Source organism: Strix uralensis, chromosome 1 (assembly GCF_047716275.1).
Source record: "Strix uralensis isolate ZFMK-TIS-50842 chromosome 1, bStrUra1, whole genome shotgun sequence".
Lineage (NCBI taxonomy): Eukaryota > Metazoa > Chordata > Aves > Strigiformes > Strigidae > Strix > Strix uralensis.
This window is the reverse complement of record NC_133972.1, coordinates 165204682-165225180: the sequence shown is the minus strand read 5'-3', so window position 1 is coordinate 165225180 and position 20499 is coordinate 165204682. Positions and strand designations below refer to the sequence as shown.

Genomic DNA, 20499 nt, shown 5'->3' with positions numbered 1-20499 from the left:
CGGCGCCGTGACCGAGGATGCCCGCGACCCGGCCGCCTCTCCCCTCCCGCCCGAGCTCGCAGGGCTCCTGCTGACCGCAGCCGCGGGGATTACAGCAGCTCCTGGGGACCAGACCGCGGAGCGGAGCCCCGGGATTCCCGGAGAGAGGAGCTGCCCGCTCTGAACGGCTCTCTGCAAGGCGGCTGCCTCCACCCCTCCGCGCCTCCAGCCTCCGGATGGGGCCGAGGATCGCCCGCCGGGCAGCGGGGCTGCGCCCGTAGATGCTCCGCTCCTCCCTCCTCCTCTCCGGACCCGCGCCTCGGCTCCCTCCCTGCTCACCGCCCCGAGGAGGGCGCGCACCCAGCCCGCCGGGGCGCCGGGGCTGCGCCGCAGCCGGGCTCCGCGGGATGCGGCTCCGCGGGGCGCCGCGGGAGCGGGCGCGGGCGCGGGGCGAGGGCCGCCTGCGCTGAGCCGGCGCAGCCGCCCCGCGGACCCCAGCAGCAAACCCGCCCCGCCGCCAGCCAAACCACCGGACCCGGGGACCTGCCTATAAATGTGATCCCCGCTCCGCCACCCCGCCGCCGCCGCCCGCCCTTCTCCATCCCCTCCCTCCGCTCCCGCCGCTCCAGCCCTCCCCCCGCTCCCCTCCCCAAAGACGTTCCCCCCCCCCCCCCCCCCCCCGCCCCCCCCCCCGCCCCGGCCGGCGCTCTGCCCCCCGCCAGTCACCGCCATGGAGCTCTCGGAGGTGCGGTGCCTGAGCGACAGCGATGAACTTTACACCATCAACAGGACCCCCCCCGGCAGCGGCAGACCCCAGCGCCTGCTGTGGCAGACGGCCGTGCGCCACATCACCGAGCAGCGCTTCATCCAGGAGCACAGCAGCAGCAGCGGCGGCAGCAGCAGCGGGGGGGGCAAGGGCTTCAGCTCCGAGGAGACCTGCTGCCCCAACCACCATCCCCACCCGCCGCACCACCACCACCACCACCATCACCATCTCCGGCGACAGTCGGCCGGCCGGAGTTTGGGCGGCGAGCGCCACAACAACGGAGGCACCAAAGTCTTCCCGGAGCGCACGAGCAGCAGCGGGGACCTGGGCTTTCTGCCCCTGGACTGTGCCCCCAGCAACTCCGACTTCTTCCTCAACTGGGGCTACACCTATCGTGGGGTGATCTTCCCCACTCTCCGCAACTCCTTCAAGTCTCGGGACTTGGAGCGCCTTTACCAGCGCTACTTCTTGGGCCAGCGGCGCAAATCCGAGGTGGTCATGAACATCCTGGACGTGCTGACCAAGCTGACCCTGCTGTTCCTCCACTTGACCCTGGCCTCTGCTCCCATGGACCCCATTAAGGGCATCCTCTTGGGCTTCTTCACCGGCATCGAGGTGGTGATCTGTGCCTTAGTGGTGGTCAGGAAGGACACGACCTCGTACACCTACCTGCAGTACAGCGGCGTGGTCACTTGGGTGGCCATGGCCACACAGATCCTGGCGGCCGGCCTGGGCTGTGGCCTCCTTGGGGACGGCATTGGCTATGTGCTCTTCACGCTTTTTGCAACCTACAGCATGCTCCCTCTGCCACTCACCTGGGCCATCCTGGCTGGGCTGGTCACCTCTGTCCTGCAGCTCGTCATGCAGCTGGTTATCCCCAGGTTGGCCGTGACTTCCCTCAACCAGGTACAGTGGTGAGAAAAGGGTGGGAACCCTCCTCTTTCTCCGCTACTCTGGGTGAGAGGAGGTGTGGGGTGTCCCAAGAGGTCCTCTCCCTTTTAGTAGGTGCTCAGAGGTTCATTACCTGGAGCGGAGACCATAGACAAAATGCAACTGTCTCCTCTCCCCCTCCTCAGTCCCCCACTGCCTATCCCAAGGTTTCACCTCAAGCTGGGGATGGGGACACTTCCTGACCACTTTGTCCCCTCTCCTTGTACATTCACTTCACTGTTATCCCTTGAAATAGCTTTGGGGAAGGGAGTTCCTGGGGCAAGTGGGAAGGATGGGTCATTTATCATTCCCCTCCCTTACTTCCAACAGTAGTCTGTGGAATTAGATGACTCTGTCTTGGCCAAACTCTCCCACTGCTTATCTCTCATTTTACTTGCTTATGTTTTGTGGTTGAACTCGATCTTAAAGGTCTTTTCCAACCTAAATGATTCTATGATTCTGTGATTCTGTGCCTTTTAACTCTGGGTGTGCTGGGAGGACTAGTACTTTCATATGTGCAGTGCAGCTTGATCTGGACCGTGAGAAAACAGGAGCAAAGCGTGCTGCTCTTTTGCAAGGAAAGCAAAGCAATGCCCCAGTGAAATCAGGGAAAAGCTCCCCTTGGAGTTTTGGTGTGAGATCCTAGGCTGTCTTTGATGGGCACCAAAAAAGCCTTTTCTGCTGGTGGTCATGGGGCAAACATTGTTGTGCTGCATCCTTACTGGTGATGTCCAGGACAGAGTACTGGTTACATGGGAGGGTGGTGGTGCAGTGCAAACCACTGAGAGGCACCAGGCAAGATAGGGGTCTGAGGACTTAAAACCAGGACTAACCTGACTTCACACTGACCTGGCTTCTTCAACAAAAACATGAGAATACACTGAACTCCCGACATCCCTGTAAGGCAAGAAAACACTGCCTTTCTAGAGCAACTTAATCCTGGAGGTGTTGCCTCTCCCTTTCCCCTCCCTTCCCAGACTGTCACAGCTCTGTGCTACCAATATTTCTCAGCAGATTATCATCTCCATTTGGCTCTCTCCAGGGTCTCGGGAAGAAGGGGGTGGAGGTACTGGCAGAAAATCCCCAAAGGAGGGAGGGTGCAGAGGAATGTGGTGTTGTTTACATGAACGCTGGGATGCGCAGCTGGGAAGTGGCTGATCTTGCACCTGGAAGTTTTGATGATGATGGTTCTTTGGACACATCTACCTCCCTCAGACCCTGGCCCTCCTGATACCCCTGCCCACCTCTGTCTGTTCCCTTCCTCAATGCAGTTATTAGCTGTGGGCTGCCTGATTTCCCTTCCCAGTGGTCAGGCTCACCCTGTTTTGGGAAAAGCTGCCCCAGTGTGTTGCGCCTGTCTGAGCCTTATGGATGTGAGACAATTAGACTGCGCAGAGTTGTTCCCTGGCTCTTGGTAATGTGCTGATGAATGAACTGCAGCCACGCGCCGTGTCCCATTCCCATTCCCATGCGCTGCTGGTGCTATTCGTGCTGGGTCAAAAACTGTGAGTTATGCTGATTTCTTAATTTACTTCCATGTCCCATCCTGGAGCTATGACTAATGTGCTGCTACCTCATTATGCACAGGTCTCACGGCTGTTTAGCCAGTCCACACACACACGCGCCTTTCCCACAGACATTCCTAACAAAGATGTTTCTCAGGAGAGATACTAATATCTTCATTTTGCAGCCCGGTACCTCGTCAGTTGTGTGAATGAACTGCCTTTGAGCGGTGCACAATGAGAGATCACCCGCCAGATGATTGCCTTCGTGAACTACATTTATAAATCTCCTTAACAGGATCCGTACAGCTTCCCACACGTCGCTCTCGATTTACACCGGCTCCCGCCTTCCCCGAGCCCACTCAGCGTCGCGGAATTCTGCGCCGCTGCGGACCCCGCCTCCGCGCCGCTATGGCAGGGCACGGACCCTGCCCCGCCCCGGGGGTCGCTCCCCACCCCGCTGCAAGGGGGAGCTGGGAGGGGGACGGGGACCCGCCACCTCCCGCACGGCCGCGGCGAGCCCCCCGCGGGCGGCGCTGCCCCCTCCGCGGCCGATGCGCGGGACGCGGAGCGCGGCCGCCCGGGCGCTGTCCGCCGGCGCGGTGCTGAAGCCGCCGCGGCGCTGCGCGGCGCTGCGCGGCCCGGGGGCTCCCTCCAGCGGCCCCGGCGGGAGCCTGCCCGCCACCTCCCGCCCCTGACCGCGGCCCCGCCAGCTGCGCGCCCGCGCACGGCGCTGCGCCCCTTCCGCGCCTCCCTGCGGCAGGCGCTGTGTCCCCAAGCGGGGGCCTGGGTGGGGGCTCTGGGGGAGCCGGGCCTGGCGCCCAGGGAGAGGCGCAGCCCTACTCTGTTACTTCCTAGTGCTGCACCATTTCTTTTTTTTTCTTTTTTTCCCCAGAAAATTGCAGGGTGCTTTCAAATGTGAGAGAATGAGGGCTTTTATGGCTGCTGAAGGGTCTATAACTATTACTTTACAGGTAAACACTCAGAATGTAAATGACCGTGGCATCAAGGTTATACAGGAAATCTTTGGGGCAGCACAGGTTTCTTCATCTTGCAGGCAAAGCACTCTCTTTTATCACAAGGCTTATTTTTCCAGGTAAAATACTGCATCTTTGCTTCAGAGAAGCATTACCAGACTAAATGAACTATTTGATTATGTAGTAATACCTGTGACCATCTTGCTGTGCCTCAGGATGAAAACAGCTGCTTACACTGGACCAAAACCAGGAATTCAAGTATACAGTGAAAGAAAAAGCAGAGGGTAGAACTCTGATCATGGTACAGATAATGGGTTTTCCACTGATTTTTATGAGACCAGGATTTCATGCAGAGAAAATACTGAATTCAATTCTGAACAGAAAGAATTATCTATCCTGGAGTCAGTTTATTACTGTACCCCATTCCATCCACAGGCACAAATGGTTCTGATCCTCTTCTCAGTCACATGGGTATAAATCAGTTGTAAGTCTGTCTAAACTCATAAAGTTGTAACAGTTTATTCAAGAGGAAAATCAAGTGTTGTGATCTGTTTTCCCTTAATCTCTTAATTTATCTTAGTTTTCATTGATAAATATATTCACAGACAGTTCAAATCATTAGTAATGCTGAACACAAGCATGCAGTACTACTGCCTGATTCAGCTATTGAAGTTATCAAAGAATGCATTATCGTGAATACAAATAATGCCCACTGTTCACCATTTTTTTTCAGTAACACTTAAGAGGTCATCTGATTTTTCTTCCCTTGCATCTCAAAATTAATTTGAATCAGCATCCTAGGTAAAGGTGAAGGAGAAAGACTGTCTTAAAATTAGACCTTTTTAGAAAAAAAAAAAAAAAAAACCACAAAAAACACAAGAAAACAAACATAGACTTACTAGTTTCAATTCTGCCAAGTGCTCAGTGTTTCTGGGGAGATATGACCACCCTTAAATTCAACTGATCCCAGCCTAAAATGCTGAACAAATGCTCTCAGCCAGGGGAGAGCCTTGAAAAAAGGGCCTGATACCATGATTTAGGTAAAGGAATCACTGCTACTGTCTTAACTAAAGATTCTGTCAGGAAACAAATGAGAAATGCAAGATCTTACTGGCGAACAAGTAAAGTGCTTTGATTTGTGTGCCTGGTCAGATGCTATGCTGGGGGTGGCGTTTGTCTCTGACATTCCCCACAATGAAAGTTCAATTTGTATTACATTCACTCTTGCTTTTTCCTTGATGATAATGCAGTGTACAGTCCAAAATTTCTAAGACCGTATATGTGTTTCAGGCATATGGGGAAGAACAAACAACTCAGAGCTCCTTAGTGTTATGTAACATAGGCAGATGATAATATAGATATGAATTTTGACAGGCTTGGAATTATGTAAGCTGCAAACATACTCTGCATTTTAATCCTCTGCCTGTTCACTCTTCACTCACATAAGTAAATTCCACCAGAGTCAGAAGCCTACTCCTGTGAGTAAGTCACCTGCATAAGGGATACCTTGAAGGATCAAATCCTAAATTACACATATTAGATACAACTTTAAAAATAAATTCAGAAATAACCTTGAAGTGGGTAATACCAAGAGTGGGGAAATTAATTCTTTTCCCTCTGTTAGCATCTGTCTTTCCAAGTCTAAGCAGTTTTGTGAATTAAGATAGCAATTTTTGCTTTCTTGCTTTTTTTCCACAAACCCTCTCTCAGGGTTATTAATAGAGGAAAAGGCTGAATTCTTGAAGTCACAAGGAGTCTAATAGAGATAAATCTGTATAATTATACAATGGCAAATGACAGCTTTTGCATGCATATTTTAGCTACATATTTTCCAAAATCTGATCACAGATATCAGCATATGAGTATGTATAGAACACATCTCTTCAAAATTTCTGCCAAATGCTTGTGAAGTATCTGTTAAATCTCTAAGGTATAAGGATATTTCAAAGTTGGCTACCATCTGAGAATCAGAATCAAAACACTCCACCTTTATCCCTATGGTTGCTTTCATAGCATTATATACTATTCATTTTTCTGCTATAGTTCGTTGTGGGTGACTTATAACCTGATCGTGTGATTTTAGACTGGATTGTGATCTTGTTTCCTTTTATATCCTGTAATATCACCTGACAGTATCAGTGGGTCACAGCATAATTAGATTAGTATTGGATACACTTTTCTCTGAAGCAGCTGCATCATTGTTGTGCTAAGTAGGGCAAATGCATTAGTTATATTTACAATTTGATGATTAATTGCCTTCAGAGAGTTCCTCCAAAATGGAGGAACTCAGGCAGAAACATGAATGAAACCTGCTTTTATCAGTGAGTTTCAACCTATAACAGTTAGTGCACTTGTTCTCAGTGAAAGTTACTTTGCCAGATTTGATGTGGCATTTTTTCTGTTGTCAGGACACTTCTGGGTTGTTTTTAAGGTTTTGTTTATTACTTGCTTGTTGTTTCTCATGTCCTAGAAAGAGGCATACACTCTAAAATAGCAGCATCTAATGCAAAATAATCACACACTCAAGCAGCACACTTACAGCTGACACATGCTGGAATGATCCTTATTAGCCTGTACAGAAGACTGAAGGGGATAAACATCCCCATTCCATCCTCTAACTGCAATTCTCAACCCTGTCAATGGTGTGGTCTGAACAGGAAAGAGAAGAGGGCAAAACTAGAACGTTTAATAGATTCTTCTCTTCCCAATGGCCAGAGAAAATGGGGAGTGGAAGGACTCCTTCCTCCATTCTCCTTATTCCCAGAGTATTTGGCTAAGCACAAGAAAAACTAGATTGTTTCACGTAAAAGGTGAAATTTAGTAAACAGAAAGGAATTAAGCTTTTAAAGTGGTGCTTAGGCTGATGGAAACTCCAAACCTGAAAACCCTTGCTCAGCTCCTGCCTAGTACCCCATCCCTGAAGGCACTCTGTTAACATCATATTTCTTTAAGTGCAGTCTTCTTGCACTTAACTGCACTTCTGTCTCTGAGCATCCCGTGAAGTGCCTCAATGACTCAGTGTTAAAGTTACCACGCAGCCTCACCAGAATCCAAACACTGCTCTAGTGGGAACATATTTTGCAGTTGTGCTACACACACGGTGCCTGCCTGATGTCAAAGACAGATGAGAAGGGGATTGTGCTCTTCCTCTGTGTAACAGCTGCAGTGGTGAAGTTGTTTCTGGTATGTGACAGACCAAGGTTTAAATCCTATTTTTCCCCGGAAGAGATTTAAGTCCACCTCTTTTACCTCATCAGAGAGTTTCCAAAGCAAACCTTCCCCCATTATTAGCACAGCTGTTCTTCTGGGAAAAGAAAGTGTTAAGATCCAGTGGGCCAAAAAAAGAAAGAAAGAATAATCCTGACTCTGTAGTCAACTAATTAAGGAATTCATCCCTGGTGGTGCCCTTGCTGAACATTTTAGTGTTTCATACAATGCTATTAAATCATTCCCTCAAGCACATATCCCAAGCAGAAGACTGTACGGTCTGGTCCCCTATCTCTGACCCATGAATCTTGAACGTCTGTTTTAGAGTGGTGCAGCTTCCCCAGAGAATTTCTCTCCCTTCTGATCTGCTGCCCTTCCAGCTACTCAAAAGCAAATACAGCCTACATGGAGGGCATTTACTAGGGAGGCAGGAGATATTGAATGAGGGGTGAGTCTCCAGTCACTGAGTTGCTATACATAAGATATATAGCTATTTTAAAAGACAGTGCTAGTCCCTGTTCAGCTTTTGAACAAAAAGATATAGACAGTGTCCTCAGGGGTAAAGGGGAAGGGGGCTGGGAACTGAGAAGCCCAAATATAGGGGAAAAACTTCATGGTGACTCTCTAAATCCTGGGAAAAAATGAGGTTTAAGATATACTCCATGTCTTTAATACTTCCCTCCTAGTTAGCTCTCCTCCTATTCATCATGCTGGCTATTTTATATTCGATCTGAGACATTAAATTCTTTTTTCATGTTGTCTAAGGATCTGTAAGAACATGGTGGCATTCAATATAGGCTTCTGGCTTAAACTAGATCAGTTGTGTCTGAAAACGAGGTGCACAAGGACCTTGCTTTGTGGCTTCTGAGATTTTTTTTTTCACCTAGCCCTTTCTCCAGAGACAAACTCTGTTTCACTCGCTCTGTTCTTGGTGCAGTGCAGCTCGTGCCTATCCCCAGTGCAGAAGGGACTGTAGAGTTGCAATCTGGCCCAAAGAGGGAGATGAATGCAAATCACTGAGTTAGTTAATGGTGCAGAGAATCTTGAACATTTTGGTACCACCCTCACTCATTCAAACCAGGGATAAGAGACCTATCTGGTTAAAAGGGGTCAAGCACAAGAAGTACTGAGTACTTATCATTTCTTGGAACTAAGGGATCTTAGGGTCTGACTGACTCAGAGACTCCCAACAGCTTGATTTAGGGACCTGACTTAAAGCCCGTAAAGTGTAATATAAAGAATTCCACAGACATTAGGATTTTTAGGTGAGCCAAGAAGAACACTTCTCAGGACCCTGTTTAGGGAAAGTGTTGCTCTGAATCTGCGTATCTTCTGAAAGAGAACGCAAACACGGACATCCAGCTCCTCCAGGAATCTCTTGGAGTGAGCTCTGCCATTCTCACCTCTCCAAACACCCAGGTCTGCAGACAGAGATACCACTGTGGTGGTGCCTAACCTAGAACAAAAAATACCAGGAAATGTACACAGGGCAAACTGCAAAGCCAGGCAGCCATTGGCTGGCAGAGTAATATTTCGTCGTGTGAGTTTTGTTTATTAGCAACTATTTTAAGAAGTGCTGCTATTTCATTTGCCAACTTCTTTTGCTGCAAGGTTTCACGCAGTTAGCCCTAGAGGAGAGAGAAAGGCTGCTGAGTTCATTAATTAACCATTGCTGCAGTCTGAGAAACAGCTGAAGCATATCAGTGTAAAAAAAAAAAAAAAGCAAAACTAACCTGAGCCAATTTTTATTCACAACCCTAACAAATAGTTGTACTTGCCCCAAACAGTCTGATGTCAGTGTTATAATTTTATGTGATGCTATTATTTTTAATCTAGAGGTGAGTAGCCCCTGGTATGTATAAAATATTATTTGAATAAGTTTCATGATTTAATTTTTTTACCTCAATTTTCTTTTTTGATTTTGATTTAATCATTACTTTACAGTTTTGGATTTTTCTGTTTCTTTACTTTCCTTTGTTTTAACAGCACAGTCCCTTAAAAAAAAAAAAAAAAAAAAAAGCCAAAATCCCTCTTTACTGAAATCAGGGGAAGCATTCAACAGTGGCAGAATCCTAATCAGGAAAATCAGTTTGTTTCTTTGGAGGGATCTGATCTCCAGGCACTTTATTATTTCTCCTTTGTTCAAACTCTGCTGCTTTGTTTACCTGGGAGCTACTCAGGGATGGAGCTATCTATTCTGTGCTACATGCTTTAGTTCTACCACAGTAGGAGCCTCATCCATCAATCCAGAGGTATCATCACGATGCAAACAAGAAATAATAATAACCAGGAAAATCAATCAGCACAAAAGAACTACATGATATTAGACTGTGTACTAGGTGTTTTATAACTGTGAAGTAAGGATCTTAGGTAAAGAAATTACTTGGATCTTCCTCCAGCTACTCAAATAACTGTATAAGATGCAGATATACACATTCTTTTATCCTATGATTCTCTGCCACATATGAAATTATCTCTAATGCTTATTAGTATTGATAATATTCATAAGCATAATGGATATGGTTATAATTGACACAGAAATCATCCCACATGTGCTCAGTGTAGATCTAATTTAATGTGCCAGACATGCATATTCTTTTAGAATAAGGAGTGTTATTCACCACAGATTTCAACTAGGGACTGGGAATGAGGATCACTCCCATTTCATCACTCAATTTATCACTGGCCTGTGCTGACCCCCACACATCACTTTATGTTTCTGTGCTTCATTTGATTTGAAAATTTGCCTTTCTCAGTTGCTGTAATATGTGACTAATACATTCAATTGCTTTGAGATTTTTGTACAAAACATGCCCATCACTTTCCATGATGCATCAAAAAAGGAATACTGTGTTGACTTCTGTCAGCCATACACATTTTTTGTTAAATACTGTATACATTGAATGTACTGGGAATGTTTTCATATAATTTTACTCTTTTTTAAAAGCTCTGGTTCCACATAATTCTCTTAAGGACTGGAAGGCATGTCCTGTGAGCAGTGGCTGAGGACCCTGGGTTTGTCTAGTTTGGAGAGAAGGAGGCTGAGGGGGGACCTCATTGCTCTCTACAGCCCCCTGAGGAGGGGAAGGGGAGAGGGAGGTGCTGAGCTCTTCTCCCTGGGATCCAGTGACACGACATGTGGCAATGGATCAAAGCTGAGCCAGGGAAGGTTTAGACTGGACATTAGGAAGCATTTCTTTACTGAAAGGGTGGTCAAACACTGGAACAGGCTTCCTAGAGAGGTGGTTGATGCCCCAAGACTGTCACTGTTTGAGAGGCATTTGGACAATGCCCTTAATAACATGCTTTAACTTTTGGTCTGACCTGAATTGGTCAGGCAGTTGGACTAGATGATCATTGTAGGTCCCTTCTAACTGAAATACTCCTATTCTATTCTATTCTATTCTATTCTATTCTATTCTATTCTATTCTATTCTATTCTATTCTATTCTATTCTATTCTATGCTATGCTATGCTATGCTATGCTATGCTATGCTATGCTATGCTATGCTACGCTATGCTATGCTATGCTATGCTATGTTATTCTATTCTATTCTGCTTCAGCCTGATCATCAGTGACTCCAAGATCTCCTTACATTAGTCCATCTGTGTGGAGGGGACTTTAAAGTAGATGCCATATAGTTTACACAAGGCTGTGCTTGCAGCACTGGGCTTCAGAGCCAGATGCCTCCTCTGCTGGCCTCCTTGTTACCCCATGCTTCTTGCTTTCACATCCATACAGTGGACCAGTTTCAATGAGAGGACTGGAGAAGACTCCCACCTGGGTTAATTTGTTGCCTTAATAGGTCTCTTTCCTAGGATTGGGATCCATAGATGCAAACTGCCTCACCTAGAGATAAGGGAAGACCAGAAATCATGCCCTGATGCTTGCGCAAATGTTGTCAGTTCTTGAGCAAGAAGAAATTCCCTTCTTCCTGAGTGAAATATTCTGAAGATTATAGGTCTCAGGCTGAGCTCTGTGCTGCCCAAAGAGTTAAGAAAAGTTAGGACACATTTCAGGATTCAGTCCCTCCCTCTCCCCAAAGGCTGTAGCTATATTAACTCCTCCCAAACAGGCTTCCTGCATCCAATCTGTGAGGTGGGAAAAGCAGGTCTATGATGACTGTCAAACTACACATGGGAATTGAGGAGGGAGGGTTGGTTGACCCAGAACAGTGCCTGCAACCATTCTGGCGGTTTAGCAGCATAGATGACTGCATTCCAAAGACTTTCCTTGATGCTGTTTAGTGCACTGGAGGGATGCAGCTTCCCTTCCTGCCCGTACTCCTATGAATTGCAATGAAGGTGAGTGAGAGGTGTATACTTGGTTTGTCTGATCGAGGTGCTAAGTCCACTGGGGACAGTTCTGTATAATATCTTTATCAACGATCTGGACAAGGGTATCGAGTGCACCCTCAGTAAGTTTGCAGATGACACCAAGTTGGGCAGGAGTGTGGCTCTACAGAGGGATCTGGACAGACTGGATCAATGGGCTGAGGCCAATTGTATGAGGTTCAACAAGGCTAAGGGCTAAGGTCCCGCACTTGGGTCACAACAACCCCATGGAATGCTACAGGCTTAGGGAAGAGTGACTGGAAAGCTGCCTGGAGGAAAAGAACCTAGGGGTGTATGCTGACAGTTGGCTGAATATGAGCCAGCAGTGTGCCCAGGTGGCCAAGATGACCAATAACATCCTGGCTTGTATCAGAAATAGTGTGGCCAGCAGGACTAGGGAAGAGATCATTTCCCTCTACGTGGCAGTGGTGAGGCCGCACCTCAAATACTGTGTTCAGTTTTGGGCCCCTCACTACAAGAAAGACATTGAGGTGCTGGAGTGTGTCCAGAGAAGGGCAACAAAGCTGGTGAAGGGTTTAGAGCACAAGTCTTATGAGGAGCAGTTGAAGGAACTGGGGTTGTTTAGCCTGGAGAAAAGGAGGCTGAGGGGAGACCTGATTGCTCTCTACAACCACCTGAAAGGAGGCTGTAGTGAGGTGGGTGTTGGTCTCTTTTCCCAAGTAACAAGTGATAGGACAAGAGGAAATGACCTGAAGTTGTGCCAGGGGAGGTTTAGATTGGATGTTAGGAAAACTTTCTTCACTGAAAGGGTTATAAAGCCTTGGAACAGGCTGCCCAGGAAGGTGGTTGAGTCACCATGAGGTATTTTATGTAGACGTGGCACTTAAAGACATGGTTTAGTGGTAGACCTGGCAGTGTTAGGTTAACAGTTGGACATGATGATCTTAAAGGTCTTTTCCAACCTAAATGATTCTGTGGTTCTATAAAATCGCGTATACTTGAAGCATTAAAGGAGAGTATGCCCTAAAATGGACAGAGAGATTTATAGTAGATTCCTCCAAGATCTGAAGGTCCTTGAGAGCAGCTAGTGAAAATTGTACTGTGAGACTCAGGCAGAACTTAAGTCATATGAATCTTGCTCGAGGACCTTACTGTAAAAATTTTTTTGACATTTCCGGAATATAGCTGAATGCCACTCTGACTGATGCTATGATAATTTCCATGATCTTCTCAATACCTAGAGTAATAGCAGCTTGTTGGCAATAATGGGAAGGGAAGAAGAATTTATTATATGTATTTCATTTTTGCTAATGTAATTGTTTTTGCCTGTTAAGTTTCATTAGTCACCTGAGAGGCTACAAGAAATGGTAGAAGAACACATGAAGTGTTCCCATTTTCTGTGTGATGGTACAGGATGATAGGGCCTCCAATAATCTTCTTATAATCTTAATAGCTCTTCATGCTTAGAAACAATTTTTCCAATGATTTCTCACTTTTCTGTAAAAATGTACTTGTGTCTACTTATTCTTAGGGGATAGTTAAGTAATTATCTGATGGCAGCCACTCTTCTTTGATATTCCTCCATAGTAGAATATCTAACGTAAGCATTCAGTTACTCCAAATCCCATCAACAATCAAAACAATACAATTTAAAAGCTTTAAAGACAGGACTCTCAGAGGTAATGTGACTTTGAAGAAGGAGTGTCAAAGAACACATCTTAACATTATGCCAATTATTGAAAGTCAAGAAAAGCACTCATATGCAGAAAGATGGGTATAAGTTTAAGTTGTCTGATGGCCTGAGGCCTTGAAACTTAGTACAAAGATTGTTAAGCTAGCTATTCTTTCCTCTTCAAGCAGCTAACAAAGCTTTTGCTGGCCAGATTTCTTTCCATGGCACCAGAACAAAACCTCCTTATTGAATTTACAAATCCAAGTGTCATTTATTAAAGAACTCTTTTGATTATATACAAGAAGGAAGAGTATTTGAGATCACTTCTGCTTTTCCTCTGCAATACAAGACTTCTGTAATTAAACGACATAGCTGATTTTTTAAAATCCAAAAGAAACCAATATATCTAATAAAATCATATCATTTCCCATATTTAAATTTCTAAAGGTTCAAACAACTTCATAGATTTACCTATATTTGTATTAGATACAAATACTCAGCAAAGGCAATGCTGTGGAATTTCATGCTTTATTCTTTTTTTTTTTGTAACTTGCTTTCAGGTTCAGTAATTACATTTGCAAGTCAAAATAATATTTACTATGTTCCTAAAGTTTGTGTATCTCTAAAGAGAGTTTATAGGTGCAATTTAAAAATGGAAAATACACACACCATTAATTAAGAGACTTATTTCTAATTACTATCATTAAAAACTCAAACTATAATCTGGAAATCAAACTGTTGTCTTCTGGCTAACAGCAATATGGATCCAGCAGTTGCAGATTTGCAGAGAACTTGCAAAGTTCTTAGTCAGAGCTTAGTGGCCTTTACCATATAATGACAATTCAAGGAATCTCAGACAAAAAAGAAAATGCTAGAACATCCTACAAATAAGGAAAGGATTAAACGTCAAAATCATAAACACACACATAAAATATCTCACAGACTTTGTATGAGCCCACTGGTTTACAAAACATGGAAAGATAGGTGGTCACAGCAATTATTCCCAAGACAGTCATCTGGCCTAGAGCTCATTTTTCAATGTGATCTAGGGACTAGTACAGGGAGTAGCAAGGGAGATTTGCAACACTCCTCAAGCGAAGGGACTCCTTAAATCACTTAAGTGGTTATAAGAGCATCTCTCGTGACTCCTTAAGTCCCACTAACTCCCACCAAACTCTATGGGGTTAAGCAGTCTTACACGGTGCAGACAGCACAAGATGAGGTTTGGGGCAGGGGGTGTGTGTGGGTAATCTGATTAATATCTATAAATATGTTACTGGGGGTAGTAAAGAAGACAGAGTCAAGCTCTTCCCAGCGGTGCCCAGTGACAGGATGAGAGTCAATGGGCACACCCTGAAACACAGTAAGCTTCACAATACCTTTTTTACTATAAGGGTGACAACACTGTAACAGGTTGCTTAGAGATATTGTTGAGTCTTCATCCTTGGGAATATTAAAAATCTGACTGTACAAGACCCCAAGCAACTTGCTGTATGTGATCCTGCTCTGAGGAAGGAGGTTTGACTATAGATCTTCAGAAGTCCCTTCCAAACTCATTTATTCTGTGATTCAGTGATAGCATTACAGGTTTCAAGTAGACAGATCCGAAGATCTGCTGAGGATCTAGAGGGCAGAACAAACATCTCCAAATCCAGCCTGAAGAAAACACACAGCTAGCGTAGGCCACAGCTTCTGTGATCACAGTGTGAGACCTGGTTTCATATAGGTACCATGCCTCCTGCACTCACTTCAGTCCATTCCAGTCTTGAGTCATACTCTGGGACTTAACTGCAGGCCTGTATCATAGAGTCATAGAGTCATTTAGGTTGGAAAAGACCCTTAAGATGATCGAGTCCAACTGTAAACCTAACAGTACCAAGTCCACCATATGTCATCACCTGATCTGTCACATGACTTCTTTGTGAGAGCTGTTCTATAGGCTTGTGACCATCATATGGTCCAAAGCTCAAAGCAATATCCTTGCTTTCCCCACCCTCATCTGGTGACATCAGGCAGTCCCAGTGCACAAGCATATAGCAAACATCAGGCACACACACACTCTGTTCTTCTTTTGGGGAACAGTTTTGTCTCTGTGGTATTTGCAATATTACAGGTGGGAGAGTTTGAATATCAGTAATACATATCCTTTCTTTCCACCAGCAAAAAGAGCTCCTCCATCAGTACCAACCATTCAGTTTCAGATGGTCAGGTTGCTACCTAAGTCTTAGGAGATATCTGATAAACCTGTCTCACTATGGCTTTCTCAGCAGTCTTAGCTGTCAAAGCAAGCTAGAGGCAGGCTTACCCTTAGGCAGTCCACCATTGCCAGGACAATATTCTGAACAACTGACACTATCCTTCTTTTAAAAAGTCAGAAATTAACCTTCTTCCAATAAAACACTGATGATCTTTAAACATAGTGTTTTCAGTTGCAGTGGCTACTACTCATTTTTACTGCTTCTGTAGGAAGAGGATTGCTCTAGAGCAAAGGAAGCTGAAGGGAGACTGTGGCAGCCTTCAAATGTGGCAGGGGTTGCTACAGAGAGGAAGAAATTAATTGTTCTTTGCTTCATCTATAGCTATCAAGAGATGATGGGCTTAAGTTATTATAAGGAATATTTACATTAGTTAGTAGGAGAAACCTTGTAACAATAACCTAATAACAATAACTTAAATAACCTCATTTTGCTTGGGAGGCTTTACCCTGAAGTATGATTAAGCAGTTTAAAGAGGCATTTTTTTAGGAGTAATTTAGATAATATCCAGGACCTGGAGCATGGGTTAAATGACCTGTCAAGGTCCTCTCATGCCCGACTTTCTATAATTAAATGATACTGGCTCCTAATTCTGTCTATGATGCAAAGTGTTTGCAAACTTCAGCTCCCAAAGAAGCAAACTATTTTGTATTTCTAATGATTGCTACACTGAGGCTGATGGATTAGTCTGAACTGTCTTCATTTATGTAGCCTGAAATGCCACATTTATATCTGTGGTTTGCTAAAGATATATTGGATCAACCATTAGCCAATAATATTGCTGATGGTGCAAGAAAATTACAGAATCTAATCGTCTCTTCCAAGAAACTAACAACTAGTGAAAGGACTGTATTGTCAATAAAGACCTCTTGAAGGCAAAGAAACAGCAAAGAGTGAATCTGCTGAATAAGAAGGGCTGTTTTTGCACAATGAAAAATATTTTTCAGGTCATCATTAGCTCATTTTAATTGAACTTCAATCTTTCTCCTTTTATGTGGTAAACCTGGTCTGATCTGTTTTATTTAGATATAAAATAAATATATAAATATACTCAGAGGATCATAATTATTGTAGATTCTGTTCATTATATACATTTGTGGTGTGTATGCCACTTAATTACAAAGAATAAGAATTTTCCTGGTTGTTCCTGCTCTAAGCAAAGTATGTAAGTACCTATGTACATTAAAAGACATGGATATTGTCTGAAAATTTTGGGACTACAGTTGACTTTAGAACTATTCTTAGATATATAGTACACAAGAAAATAATGGAAATATAGGCATACAGGCCCATAATTAAATACAGAGATTAGTTCATGCTTGCTGAGTGGCTGGAACACTGTTAAGAGGTGGAAGAGTCCTAGCTCTTCCTTTGTGTCTATATCCACCCTACACATTGGGAAGCCTCATGGGATAGTTTGTCTCTTGCAAAGTTTCTCCATGTTTAACACCCACAATTAGTCCATTAGACCTGAGACTGCTTTCTGTTACTGGAGTAGCACAGCACCTTTCCTAGGGCTGAGCAGCCCACCCTGCCGGAAAGCATGGAATTGGGCTTTTACTTTTGAACAGACACAAAATGATTCCTTTCTTCTCCAATAAAGAAAAAGGCCTTAGCGTTACACAACTGTAATTCAGAGAACATGGTGGATAATGTTCTCTTCAAGGGCAATAAACTCTGACCTTAATCACATTTTTCATGTTGTGAAGGGCAATTCAGTCTTTCAGCAAAATACTTTTATTTCCAGACTACAAAATCAGTATCAGCAGTTCACAGCAACTATACAGAAACCTTTAATGGAAGATTTTTAGACAACCATTTCTACTCCTGTCGGATACAAGAATGTCTTTGAAAGACGAATACTTTGCAAATTCATGCTGAGTTTTCTGTTCAGAGTAGAGGGTGTTATAAAACACACGTGTGAAGTACAGGTGCTCTTGTTCTTCTTAGTGAAAGTAAGGTGGTAGGTAGAGCTAGGTCATCCTGGGCTTTTTTATCATTATAATCATTTTGAAGAGACGCACATTGACAGTTTATGGATTAGGATACATTTTTTCCAGGAGTTTCTGGATGATTCTATCCAAATTCAGTCATACTGCTGTGTTCCTGCAAGCCCTGGACTGGACAGGTTCTTGAGCTACCACTGCTCATAATTGCAAGTCCTGCAGATCAGCAATGTCTGCCCTTGTGATCCAGCAAAGAGTTTTTATTGAATACAGAGCTCAGCAGGAGCCCTCATGTCCCAGAGGAGAGATTTTACAGCTCTGCATGGCAATGACTCTTCTATTGCAGTTTCCAGTTGAACTCAGTGGAAACTGGAAACTAAGAGCTACCATATGCTGTCCACATGCTATAGGTGTCTTCTAAATCTTAAATATCTCTAGGTAGCCACATTTTCCCTTCTGGGTGCCACCAGAGTTGTACCAATCTAAGACATTTACATGCCTAAAAGGCTGAGTTGCTCCAAAATGCAATAGTTCCACCTCTTTGCTACTAACTAGAGAAAGAGAAAAAAAATGTGAGGTTTGGGTATTTTTATATAATCTGCCAAGAACTGAAAATTTTAAGACACACACACACACACACACACACACACACACATTTACTTTTTTGTTTTCTTGAAAGAAATTTTTAAAATAGCCCTTCATAAAACCTTTTTCATTCTCCAGATTTGTCTTGCCTGTCTCCAGACATTGTCCCCAGATTTGTTCTTTTTTAAAATATCATATTGTGAGGTATTTAGTCTGACTAGTTCTACTTTGCTTGTTAATATTTTTCTCCTTAAAAAAAATGGCATGACTTAGAGGTTTTCTCTTTTTTGTGAACTCTTTGCGGAAACTGTACATAGGAACATGTCAGAAGGCAAGAAAGAAGGCCAGAATGAGAGATAAAAGTTATTTATGATACAGGTACATTGTGTGTTTATTACAAGGATATGTTAGCTTTATGCTCACTTAATGATTAATCAAGCTGACTTTATCAAATGGATGTGGATGTTCATGAGGAGGACAACATAAAGAAGTCATTTGAGCTTGTTCTTGTTTTTACCCAGAATTTAATATGTTACACACGTGGTTACTGTACAGTGTCAGCCATCAGATGTCATCTTAATATTGACAGCTGGTATGTTTGTAGTGCTGTCTATAGACATGGCTTTAATTGCTTTCAGCACCACACGATCTAACCAAATAAAAAAGAACTTAACCAGTGGGACCTGGCTGGGGCCTTATTTTCCTTTAAGAACAGAAATTCTATTTTTTTTGCATTTGTACATACCTTGGAAAGGATGCATCTGGCCACTGCAATGGATGGCAAAAATTACACTTTAAGAACTGATTTCATCATTCTAGGGAAAAAAAAAATTCAAATTGTTATCAAGAAGGAGACATAAGCAATTCCCTAGGATATCTGAAACGCTTCATTTCACTTGTATTCTGATAGCTAACAAACCAAGATTGTTGGAGGAAACTACTTAAAAAGCCATCAGAGCCAGAAGGCATATCTCCATCAAACAGAACAGGCTTTGGATCAAGCATTAAATGCTAGAAAATGTCTCATCCTGTCATTAACTGTGTCCTTTCTCCTTGAGCCCTTTCATAGATTTAACTATTAGCTCTGTCTGGCTTCCAAAAAACATCAACCAATTGGGAAGATCAGTTTATAAATCTGGTGGTCTCTGGTTTTCTTTTTTAAGGCTCAGAAGTAATGTTCTCTCCACTGCCTGAAATTCCAGTAAGAAACCCACGTTGTCAGATAATCCTTGACTTAAATTCTGTCATGGTTTTTGTGCCATGAAACACAGCATTGTCAACTTTGGTATTCATATCCCAGCATGTCCAAGGCCACATGTAATTTCATCTCAAGCACTCATCTGCTGAGTGCTCCTAAAAGAACAATGTTTATGTATCATGACTGCTGCTACATTGATCTAAATAGTAGATACATGAGCTAAATACTCACTAAGACCAAACACTACTTTGCCCAAGCAGATTTCTCTTTGAAGCCAATGAGCTTCTGTGTGAGCAGGTTAAGACTGACCTTGCTCTTGAGTAGGTGCCTTCAAACAACCTGAACTGCAAAAAGATGGAGAGCATTCATGGCTGTGCATTGGATCAAACCCTGTATGCACTTATACACAGCTATCCTGATGTAAACCATCTGGGGCTTCTCTTTTGAGTTTATGTCCATCAAGTTTTAATAGTCTCCAGCAGCTCTCGCTGGTATCAACAGGATTCATTATTCAACATCTGAAACAGCAGTTGTTTTGTCTTGTATCATTTATTTAATATTCTATGAGCAGTCCAGTTTCTATTTCTCATGCTTACACAAGCACTGAAAACAAAGGCATGGCTTATATTGTTAGGCAAGGAGAATTTGGCCCACAGTAAATATCAGGGTCTGATGTTAATCCCATCCTTGTTTTATACCAGAATAAGCCACTGTCTTCAAAGGAATTAGTCCTAGGTCACAACAGTGTCACTGCAGAATGAATCCTGCACTATATGTCTTCTCTGCTAGCAAAGAGGCAGAAGAAACCTAATCCTTCATTATTTGTCTGTGGCGTATTCTGCCAGCCAAAGGATTGAATCAACTTTTTCCCACAGCACTCTCTGTACTTTTGATGTCAGTCTGACTTCTTCTAGCTCACCACACTGAAGCATTCACCATGACTAATAGCAAAACAACACCCACAGGTTTCACAAAGGAAAATGTTTGTCCTCGCCTAACTCTCTGAGATAAAGTTTTAATCCAGCTGGTCTGGAATGCTGTAACCTCTCATGGCTTTTGTCTGGTACATTTCCATTTGCTCCCGTGTCCCTTATTTTCTCTCCAAGATAGTTTCTAATTGAGAGTTAAAAAATTTGAGATAAAACAGACTTAACTAGAATATTGGGTAACATTAGAGAGTTATCAA

At 43.9% G+C, this 20499-nt stretch overlaps 1 protein-coding gene across 2 annotated transcripts in view; it reads left to right on the top strand.

Moving 5' to 3' along the window:
- The first annotated feature begins 703 nt into the window (after window positions 1-703).
- The window catches only part of ADCY8 (adenylate cyclase 8), a 138297-nt gene continuing 118501 nt past the window's right edge, over window positions 704-20499 (top strand). For both annotated transcript variants that reach the window (XM_074888012.1, XM_074888005.1), the window contains exon 1: window positions 704-1651. In XM_074888012.1, the coding sequence (XP_074744113.1) occupies window positions 710-1651 (942 nt within the window). In that variant the 5' untranslated portion in view covers window positions 704-709. The remainder of the gene's footprint in view (window positions 1652-20499) is intronic.